The 11,558-nt window shown below is 44.2% G+C and overlaps 1 protein-coding gene across 1 annotated transcript in view; it reads right to left on the bottom strand.

The window, feature by feature from the left end:
- Window positions 1–11,558, bottom strand: part of GRIP2 (glutamate receptor interacting protein 2) — a 293,045-nt gene that overhangs the window by 61,235 nt on the left and 220,252 nt on the right. Inside the window, exons 12-13 of the mRNA XM_077451617.1 lie at window positions 10,443–10,629; window positions 154–299 (exon numbers count right to left, since the gene is read on the bottom strand). Coding sequence (XP_077307743.1) covers window positions 154–299; window positions 10,443–10,629 — 333 coding nt within the window. The remainder of the gene's footprint in view (window positions 1–153; window positions 300–10,442; window positions 10,630–11,558) is intronic.

The raw sequence follows: 11,558 nt of genomic DNA, 5'->3' as shown, positions 1-11,558 counted from the left end.
CAGAGACGATCTGGTCTCTGGTATCCTCTGTGTCTAGCCGGCCGCACCCTGAAGTTGATAGAGAAGAGCCCAGAAGAGCGATAACAGCGGAGACGGTCTGATTTTCAGCAGGCGTGGTTTGCTGAATGTAGACTAAAAGAGATTCTAACTCACCTGCAACATCGTATTCAATCTCCAGCACGACTTTATTGGACAATGCTGCGTCTCGAAGGAGCTGATTGGCCTCCTCCAGCGTCCCATCTTCTGTTAGGATCCCGTTGATGGAGAGTAACCGATCGCCAACCTGCAGGAGCCCACACCTGGTGAGACAGGGTAGGGTTCAGGAGTTAGAACTTAATATTCTGCTACATTGCCAACTTAAAAGGGTAACTCCACTTTTGATAAAATATATACATATACTACACAAGTCATATTGTAATTGTATGTTTATCTTTGGTGAGTACTCCCAAAGGCAAATCACATTTACAGAGATGCAGACCCAGCCACTTTCCTCATTAGGACCCTGCAAATACAGCAGCTGATTGATAATGATAAATTTAGTCACATTCACTTGGCACACAGGCAAACAAACAGCAATTTTTTCAGAAAAACAAAAGAATCTGTAGCAGTAGGAATCAGCAACAAACTTGGTTAAAATCCCTGCAATGTACAAAGATCACCCAGAGGGGAATGTTTTTTTTTCTCAACAAAAGTGGAGTTACTTTGTAACCACTTGTCGACCAGCCGCCTTCATTATACTGCGGCAGGTCGGCACGATCCCGCAAACCGTCGTAGCTGTATGTCAGTCCCTTTAAGCGGGATAGTAGGCGTGCACCCGCTGTACAGCGGGGGAGCTGATGCTCGTGAACGGCGGTCGCAATGACCGCCGGCCGCACACAAAATCACGGGCAGAACAAGGGTGTGTGTGTGTGTAAACATCCCAATCCTGTGAGGAGAGGAGAGAGAGATTGTGAGTTCCTACGAGCTGGGAACCACAGTCTCTCATCTCCTATAGTCAGTCCCATCCCCCCCACAGTTAGAACACACCTAGGGAACACAGTTAACCCCTTGATCTTGTCCGATGTGTCTGCCACAATGTCGCAGTCCTGATAAAAATCGCAGATCACCGCGATTACTAGTAAAAGAAAAAATAATAATAATAAAAATGCCATAAATCTATCCCCTATTTTGTAGATGCTACAACTTTTGTGCAAACCAATCAATATACGCTTTTTGCAATTTTTATTCCGAAAGACATGTAGAAGAATATATATCGGCCTAAACTGAGGAAAAAAATTGCTTTTTTAAAAAAAAAAAATTGGGGCTTTTTATTACAGCAAAAAAGTACAAAATATTGTGTTTTTTTTTTTTTTTTTAAATGATCGCTTTTTTTTTTGTTTATAGCGCAAAAAATAAAAACTGCAGAGATGATCAAATAGCACCAAAAAAAGAAAAAATTTGTGGGGGAAAAAAGGACGTCAATTTTGTTTGGGTACAGCGTCGCACGGCCCTGCAATTGTCAGTTAAAGCGACGCAGTGCCGAATCGCAAAAAAAATGGCCTGGTCATTGAGCAGCCAAATCTTCCAGGGCTCAAGTAGAATGTGTACTGCCTATACTTCTTTTAGTTTCAGTCGGGTATAGGGAAAGAACATTCATGGACCGGTGCACAGGGAGGACATCCAGAATCATCTAGCTCTTTCTTCCCCAGACTGCCTGTCCTTGTCCCACCCCTTTCCTTTGATTTTCAAGAATTCTAATCATGGAGGCTCAGCATCACATGTGGGGCATATTTATAAAGCAGTGAATTTGATATTCAGCAAACATTCTCTGGAGGTGAATCGTCCGGGTGTTTTTTATGACGTTTGTCTACTAGAGAAGGTTTGGCGTGCCTCACATCCACCTCCTTTACCACTTGAGCTTCCGGAAGATTTACCCTTCATGACCAGGCTAGGGTTGCCCCCTGTCAGGGATTCACCCGGACAGTCTGGGTTTTGAAACTTGTGTCCGGCTTTCAGGTGGACTGAAACCCGGACACATTATTCTGACTGGGCTGTGGCTCCCCAAGTAACCACGATGGTCACACACAAATCTGTTGCCATCCAGGAGCTGCGGGCAGCCGTCTGGGGCAGGTTCGACTTTACTGGGGGGGGGGGGGGCAGGATGATGAGTTCGGCAAAGAAATTTGGCTACACCGACTTTTCACTGCGGCACACTATGCGCACCGCATTACCACGCTCTTGAATTTCTGAATTTGCCAATTTACAAATTTTCAAATATACTCAAATTCATGAATATTTGGAAAAAAAAATGTAAAACGTGTTCTTGCTCATTTGGAAAATTCCGAATTAACAAATTTGTCAAAATTCATTAACAAACTCATTCGGAAGGAAACGAATTGCACATGTCTGGTAATCAATTCTTTCTGTTGCATGGAACAGAAAACCACCAACAATTCACCAATTTGCCACAAGGTGGCACTGCAGCTCCTTTAATGATCAACGACTGATCGACTAAAATTGTGCGGCATTTTCCTTTTTGCTGTCAACCAATAAGGACAAAGCACTTCCAAAAGGTTCTTACATTTTATGAGTGTTCAAGATTTTTTTTTTCACGGATACTGCCGCTGCGGAAGCATTTATAAAAAGGGCGGGTTCCAGGGCTTCATTACCCAACGAGTGGCGGAGCAGGCAGGATGGGACGCCAGGCTTGTTCTCCCATTGCAAGCGAGAGATTAAATACCCGACTTGTGTTCCGCGATTTCATCAGCTGCTTATCAAGAGTCATTACGGTAGAATAAAAAGCACTTTTTTCCTCATTCTGAATAAAGTAGGGAGGGTTATAACCCCTGTCAACTTTTTATTTTTTTGCCATCTGTGTTCCATTGGGGAGACTTTCTTTCCTGTCCCATAGCCAAACAGGAAGTGAGAGGAAATCTCTCCAAAGTTAGAGACTTTTCCTGGTTTTCAGTGTTAATTTTGGCAGCAAATTTTGATTTAGTTTTTAGTCTTATGCTGCGTACACACGACCGGACTTTCCGGCAGAAAAGGTCCGACGGTATTCCCTACGGACTTTCAGCGGAGTTTCGGAAGGACTTCCGAACAAACGGACTTGCCCACACGCGAGTCCATTCATTTTGAACGTGATGAAGTAAGACGGGACTAGAAAAGTTCAATAGCCAGTAGCTTCCCTTGCGTCGTATTTGGTCCGTCGGACCAGCACACAGACGAACGGTTTTCTCGATCGGAATTGAGTCCATCGGACAGATTTGAAAAGTTCTATTTCTAGGGCCGTCAGATTTTTTTTCATGAAAAACGTTCGGATTAGCCCACACATGATCGGAATGTCCGACAGAATGATTCCGTCGGATCTAGTCTGCCGGAAAGTCCGGTCGTGTGTACGCGGCATTAGTTTTAGCACTAAAATGGCATTTTAGATTTAGCCCCATTTTAGTCTTCTGTAATTGTTTTAGTTTTAGTCGTATTTAGTCGACTAAATCTCCAGTACATTTTAGTAGACTAAAATTAATTTTAGTCGTCTAAAATCGAATGGGTGTAATTAAATTGTAATGCATTATTTAACGTTTCTCTGCAATTTCCAAACTCATTATATACTGCTGGAGTGAAAAATCTATTACGTTATGATTTATGGTATTGAGGTATGAACATGCACTACAGACCAGTGTTCATTTTGTAGTCAAATTTCAATTTAGTTTTAGTCTCATGCCCCATACACACGGTCGGAAATTCCGACGGAAAAAGTCCGATCGGATTACGTTGTCGGAAAATCCGATCGTGTGTGGGCTCTATCGGAACTTTTTCTGTTGGAATTCCCGACGGGAAAAAAAGTTTGAGAGCTGGATCTAAAATTTTCCCGACAACAAAACTTTTCCGATGGTGTGTAGAGAATTCCGGCGCACAAAGTGCCACACACGCTCAGAAAAAAAAATTTGGAGACGAAAGCTATTGGCTAACTGGCCTCTATGTAGTCCCCGTCGTACGTTACGAACGTCACCACGTTCAGAACAATCGGATTTTCCAACAACTTTGTGCGACCGTGTGTATGCAAGACAAGTTTCAGCCAAAATCCGTCGGGGAAAAAAAAAAAAATCAGACGGATTTTGTGGTCGGAATGTCCGACCGCATGTATGGGGCATTAGTCTTTTGACTAAAGTGCCATTTTAGTTTTAGTCATATTTAAGTCGTCTCAGTTGTTTTAGTTTTAGTCATATTTTAGTCGACTAAAATAGTATTCATTTGGTCGACTAAAACATTTTAGTCGAGTTGTTTTAGTTTTAGTCACATTTTAGTCGACTAAAATAGTATTCGTTTGGTCGACTAAAATGTTTTAGTAGTTTTAGTCGACGAAATTAACACTGCCTGGTTGTCACCGGAAGGAGTGGAAGATCTGCCCGCTATTCCTGCTCTGGTAACAACTCCAAGTATGGGATCTTCTTTCACTTTCACTCTCGGAGATAACAGTCATCAGGACAAATAGAGCGGGCCAGTCTCCCTAATGGGGGCACATACAGCAATAAACACCAGACAGGGGGTCTAATCCCTCTCCACTCTACCTTTTGTTGTACTTTAAGTCACTGTTAAAGTGTTCGTTACCCCCCCAAAAAAAAAATATTTATATATATATATATATATATATATATATATATAGAAAGAGAGAGAATAATATATATATATATAGATATAGATATAGAGAGAGAGAGAGATTCACTTCTGCACCGCCGCACACGCCAATATACGTCCTCACTTTGAGGCGGAATATCGTTGTTATGACAGCATCTAGCTGCCATAACCCTGGTATCCCCGTGTTCGGTCGGCGGTCCGCTACAAGATAAAAGTGGTCTCTGCGGCGGATTCGCTGCGAGATCACTTTCATCAGCGGCGGCGGGAGAGAGCCCCCCCTCCCGCCGCTCTCTGGTGCCCTTCACCGCTTTCCGAAGGAGGGGCGGAGGCGATCGGGTCCTCTCACTGGCTGGGCATGGAGACGAGTGATGGGAAGATGGCCCCCACCCGTCTCCATGACACTGCAGGGAGCGAAAACTACATCAAAACATCACTTTAGCTCGTAAAATTGTTTTCAATTGTTTCTTTAAATGACTATTTTTTTTATTTCTTTTATTTATTTTTGTGCATTTTAGTGTAAATATGAGATATGATGTCTTTTTGGACCCTCAGATCTCATATTTAAGAGGACCTGTCATGCTTTTTTTCTATTACAAGGGATATTTACATTTCTTGTAAAAAAATATATGTATTGCACATAGAAAGGTTTCATAAAAAAAAAAAAAAATAATCATTGTGTTAATGATGGGAAAGCGATGAACCAAGGAAGGCGAAATATTGGCAGAAAAAACTTTTTTGAGGGTTTCTTTTTTTTTTTTTGCTCAAGTGGTTTTTCCCAGGAGCACAGGCGAGGGAGGAAGTGACGAGGAGCTCCGCGGATCAGGAAGTGTCAGATTACGGGGACTACATAACAGGAATCCAAATGTGAGAGAACCACCGCTCCAATCAGCTATGAGTAAGCACTTTTGGTAGTGTGAAACGCGTTAGATATTGTTGTTTCGCTGTGACCCACTTTTGTGTGATTCGGCTTCACGAATAAAAGGCATTTGAATTTATCTTGGAGTGCGGCTGTCCAGAGTTCTTCAATTATTTGCAATGACTACATAACAGGGCGTTTAGGGTAATTATAAAAAAAAAAAATTTCCTCCAAATATTTGTTTATAGGTTAAAAGGAGTATTTTAATGCAAACATCTTTTTATTTTTTTTAGGTTGGAACTCCCCTTTAAACCCTTCGCCCTTGTACACACGGTCAGAGAATCCGTCAGAATGTGTCTTATCGGACCGTGTTGTCGGATAATCCGACTGTGTGTGGTATGCATCGGACTGATTCCGTTGGAATATCCGTCGGACCCAATTTTCCAACATGTTGGAAATATTTTCCGTCCAACTGGTTTGATCGGACATACTCCGATCATGTGTAGAGAATTTTGATCGGACCAAGTGCCACGCATGCTCAGATGAAATTCCTACATCAAAGCTATTGGCTACTAGCCTGAATGTAGTCCCATCGTAACGAAATTACGTCATCACGTTCTGAAAGATCTGATTTTTCGGCAACTTAGTCCGACCGTGTGTATGCAACAGTTTCGGACAAGATCCGATGGGCAAAATCCGACGGACAAAAAAGGGGGTGGAGATCTGAAGTTACACTAGAGTTCAGCAAGGAGAACTCTAAAGAGCTGATCGGAGGGAAGTGGACAACCCTTTCACACAGGAACAGAGTCAATCAAAGTCTTTGCGCTGGAGCTCCCCTCCCCTGTCACCTTTGATCTCTTGGTGTCAGAAGAACTTGCCAGAAGTGACTCAGGCTCGGTATACACTAAATGCGGTGCGAATTCTACAGAGAATTCGCTGCAAATCCGCACTGCGTCAAAACCGCAACCCGATCGCAGAGTGTATATTAAGTTAAGGACACCCCCGAAAATCGGTTTGCAAAACACAGTGCGATTTGCAGAATGGGATCGCATTGGGTGTGAACACCCACTCTGGTACGGACAACAAAAAAGGGTCCTGCACGAGTGTGGTGTGAATGCGGTGCGATTTGAGCCATACAAATCCGTAGCTCAAAATTGCACCCCAAAGACACTGCGTGTAATTCGCACAAGAATGCGCTGCGATTCCTGTGCGAATTACATGCGCGGTGTCCCGCATCGCATCAGTGTGAACTCAGGCTCATGCTGATAGCAGAGGAACAAAGTAGAGAGAAATGACACTTGGTGCTCTGGACTGAGGCAAATACACACTATGGAGGGATATGCTTTGTTCAGATTTTATGCCTGAGGTTTACAATCACTTTAAGGAAGAGGGTCACCCTCTGCGGGGACCCCTAACTGCTGCTGGCCCCAAGGCCATGACCCCCCCCTCCCATCCCCCCCGAGACGACAGTGGGAGCAGCCTATGTAATTTAGTTCTCTGGAAGTGATTCGATCGGACGCGCCGCACGCTTTGTATCCGGGCCACAGACAATGCGCAGTCCTTCCCGGGTGTCAGTGCGGAGGCTAATTAAAATCTGCAGTCAATTAGCTGTGAGCGTGGAGCTCATGGATAGACTGAGTGTCCTTGTGCCAGGGCAGAGCGTGTCCCTGCAAGCCTGGTTACCTCTCATTTCACGCACGCTGCACCAGATATGTCATTCTGACAAAGTCTGAGCTTTTCGGACTCGCTGCTGTTCCGCCCCGAGCGCCTCGCACGCGTCTCCCTGAGCCCGGCTCTAGTGCAGAAGCTGCAGATTCTACCCCCCGAATTCTAACTCCCAGCATACTCTGCACAAAGCAGATGATTAATTTGCCCGCCGCAGATGTTTAATACCCCGACGTTCTAATCAAAGAACAGGAAAAAGGGTCAATACAATCCTCCAAAATTTTACAAATTTTACATGTCTCCCCCCCACTGCTTTTATATTCCCTACATTCATTCTCTAATAAATTGCAATGTAAATACTTAAAGCGGAGTTCCACCCAAAAATGGAACTTCCACTTTCCGTGTCACAGGGGGAGAACAGATACTTGTATAATCCAGGTATTTACTACCACTTCCGGGCATAGATAGCCTAAGTATCCGCAGTATCCGCAGTATCCACAGGCCTCAGAAGAAAGCAGGGACCAGTGGGATCGCGCATGCGCAGTAGGGAACCAGGCTGTGAAGCCGCAAGCCGATTCCCTTACGGAAGATGGTGGCGCAGAGAAACCGATCGAATTTGGGTGCCGACATCGTGGGTGCCCTGGACAGGTAAGCGTCCATATTGTAAAAGTCAGCAGCTGCAGTATTTGTAGCTCCTGACTTTAAAAAAAAAAATTTAAAAAAAATTCACGGAATTCGGCTTTAAGTTTTTCTATGTGGTCACATGACAAGCTCCGGCCAATCTGTGGAGGGGCGACAACACTTCTGAATTCCAAGAACTGTGGGTTCATCCATAGCACTAGAGCGTTGACTGCCGCATGGAAATACTTTAAAGACAAGTAATTACATTGCGATTTATTAAAAAATGCATGCAGGGAGGATCAGAGCATTGGAGAGGGAACCACTTACAACCGCACATTGTAGCTTTACTGCTACAGTGTGGGCAGAATCACACACACACGTGTGTGTGTGTGTGTGTGTGTTATTCTGCCTTTCCGGGTAGGGGGCGCGCACTGCCTGCCCTCCTATGGCCAAGACTTGTGCTGACACGCCCCCCTATATACCTGTTTATATGTATTATTTTACTGTAAGGGTAGTTGATGCTTGGAACAGACTTCCAGTAGAGGCAATGAGCCAGTCAACAGTAAGAGGCTTTATACATGCTTGGGACAAACAGATCTACACTCAGCCTAAAAAAGGCAAACAGTTTGCTTAAGACAAGCAAACTAAGGACATGGATTACTGGAACCATGCCCTGTGGTTTGATGAGACCAAGATAAACTTATTTGGTTCAGATGGTGTCAGGCGTGTGTGGGGGCAACCAGGTGAGGAGGACAAAGACAAGTGTGTCTTGTCTACAGTCAGGCATGGTGGTGGGAGTGTCATGGTCTGGGGCTGCATGAGTGCTGCCGGTACTGGGGAGCTACAGATCATTGAGGGAACCATAAATGTCAACATGTACTGTGACATACTGAAGCAGAGCATGATCCCCTCCCTTCAGAGACTGGACCGCAGGGTAGTATTCCAAAATAACGACCCCAAACACACCTCCAAGACGACCACTGCCTTGCTAAAGAAGCTGAGGGTAAAGGTGAAGGACTGGCCAAGCACGTCTCCAGACCTAAACCCAACTCAAACGGAAGGTGAAGGAGCGCAAGGTCTCTAACATCCACCGACTCTGTGATGTCATCATGGAGGAGGGGAAGAGGACTCCAGTGACAACCTGTGAAGCTCTGGTGACCTCCATGCCCAAGAGGGTTAAGGCAGTGCTGGAAAATAATGGCGGCCACACAAAATATTGACACTTTGGGCCCAATTTGGACATTTTCACTTAGGGGTGTACTCACTTTTGATGCCAGCGGTTTAGACATTAATGGCTGTGTGTTGAATTATTTTGAGGGGACAGCAAATTGACACTGTTATACAAGCTGTACACTCACTACTTTACATTGTAGACAAGTGTCATTTCTTCAGTGTCGTTACATGAAAAGATAGAAGAAAATATTCACAAAAATGTGAGGGGTGTACTCACTTTTGTGAGATACTGTGTGTATATATATATATATCATACACACACACATTTTGCCTTGCATTTCTATTTTAGACTGAATAGGTCGTTTCAACAAGGTGTGGGTTCACATACTTTAAAGTAACCATGCCGAAAACCAATTCCCACACTAAAAACAACTTTTGTTTTGTTGGATCTTCACTGATTCTCTCTATGCTGACTCGGTGGTAGTGGTGAAATCTGTACAAGCCGTGGTGCAAATTCTGGATCAATGTCACGTTTTTCCCCATTGGGACTTCCAGAACCCTCCCCTCCCTCTTCTAATCTTCAGAACATAAGGAGTAGGTGTGCTGCAGTCCAGCAGGGGAGAACTTGGGCAGGGCTGACAACACAGGTTAGGATTTAAGTTCAGCAGAGAGGCACTGCAAGAAACTGAGCTCTCTGGATTTCTAGAAGATCAGCGAGTATTTTCCTATACCTATGGCATTTTTAAAAGGCGAAGTTCATCTTTAATCACAAAATAATAAATGCTCATCTTTTTGCAGGTAGAAAAATTGTGCATTTATTTTTATTTTTTTTCTGTGTGTGTCCGCAAAGTGTAGTGGGTAGCACTTTCGCCTAGCAGTAAAAGGGTTGCTGGTTTGAATCTCAACCACGACACTAACTGCCTGGAGTTTGCATGTTCTCCCTGTGCCTGCATGGGTTTCCTCCGGGGACGCCGGTTTCCTCCCACACTCCAAAGACATGCTGGTAGGTTAATTGGCTACTGTCTAAATTGGCCCCAGTATATGAATGAGTTAAGGACCTTAGATTGTAAGATCCTTGAGGGTAGGGACTGATGTGAATGTACAATGTATATGTAAAGCGCTGCATAAACTGACGGTGCTATACAAGTACCTTAAATAATAATATTGTGCCTGTGATTAGCAGGTTGCAGGTTCAATATCAGGCTCTTGCACTCTCCAGTTTTCCTCTTGTACCCCCGTTTCAGTTTCAATCTGGAGGGAATGGATTATGAGCGTGCTGATCAGAAATCTCATAGCCCATTGAAGCCACAGTGGAAGACCGGGCTTGTAGTTTCCTCATTCACAGATCTTTGTAAATGAAGGGTGCGGGTGGAGCCCCCACCCAGCGAAGGGAAGCCCCTCCTGCTGTCACAGGGGGTGAGGGGGTGCTGAACATGTTACACCCCAAAGACAGGCTTGACATGCCAATATGTTCGAAAAGGTGAACTTATCAACGAAGCAAAGATCTCACCTCTCGGCTGGGCTGTCCGGCTCAATGAATCTGATCAGCGGGGGTGATGACAGCGTCTCAGTTGCAAATATTCCTCCCTGCAGCTGAATCCCAAATCCATTTAAGGGGTCACCCCGAAGGATTATCTCTGTGGTTTCCGTGTGTATGATCTGACCGCCAGGACCCACCGTACTGGAAGAAAGGGACACTGGGGGGGAAAGGGGGGGTGCAGGCGTTACAAGGAGGCATCGTTAGTTGTATAGTAAAATACTGAGCAGCAATTGGTCCTCTCGCCATAGAGAAACTACAACTTATTTTTTTAAATAATTAGATAAAAAAAAATAAAAAATCTCCTCACCCCATGTACTTAAACATAAAATAATAAGGTGAATGAAAAATTAAAAAAATAAATAATTGACAGGCTTGATGGACTGCTCTTTTTTTTTCTGCCGTCACGTTTCTATAGAATAAAATAATTGCACACATTTTACAATCATAAAAGCGATGGTAAAAGCACACCACCCATATTACACCAAGATCAGATCAGATGACACAAGAAACATCAACCTCGTCCAACAGATACTCCTCCTGTATACTCCTCCTGTATCAGAATGGCAATACCCACTGAATAAAACACACAGGTGTGTATCTATAAAAATGTACAAAAGCTATTCTTCCTGCATAAATGCATCTACATTTGTTCTGTGAGAAGGCGGCGAAATCAAAATGTTATAAGGCTATTTTCTCTCCAGGTGGAACATTCTCGAAACAGAATACAGTAAATAAGAAAATAACGCATTCTGACCACTAGATGGAGCTGATGATCATAACTGATCGATTGGATAAAGGGCCACGCCCCAAAAACGGGTTGTCATGACTACAGCCTGCTGACCGACTCTTGTTGTGTTACACTTTGTGATTTATCATTTAGGGTTGCCACCTGTCCAGGATTCACCCGGACAGTCAGGGTTTTGAATCATGTGTCCAGGTTTCAAGCAGACTGAAACCCAGACACATTATTCAAACTGGGCAGTGGCTCCTCAAGTAACCAAGATAGTCACTGAAATCTGTTGGCATCTGGGAGCTGCAGGTGGCTGTCTTGGGGCAAGTTCCACATCACTGGGTGGCAGGGTGATG

The sequence above is a fragment of the Lithobates pipiens genome, unplaced genomic scaffold (genome assembly GCF_037356315.1).
Source record: "Lithobates pipiens isolate NorthernLeopardFrog02 unplaced genomic scaffold, aLitPip1_a1.2 Scaffold_23, whole genome shotgun sequence".
NCBI lineage: Eukaryota > Metazoa > Chordata > Amphibia > Anura > Ranidae > Lithobates > Lithobates pipiens.
This window is presented reverse-complemented; position numbering and strand designations above follow the sequence as displayed.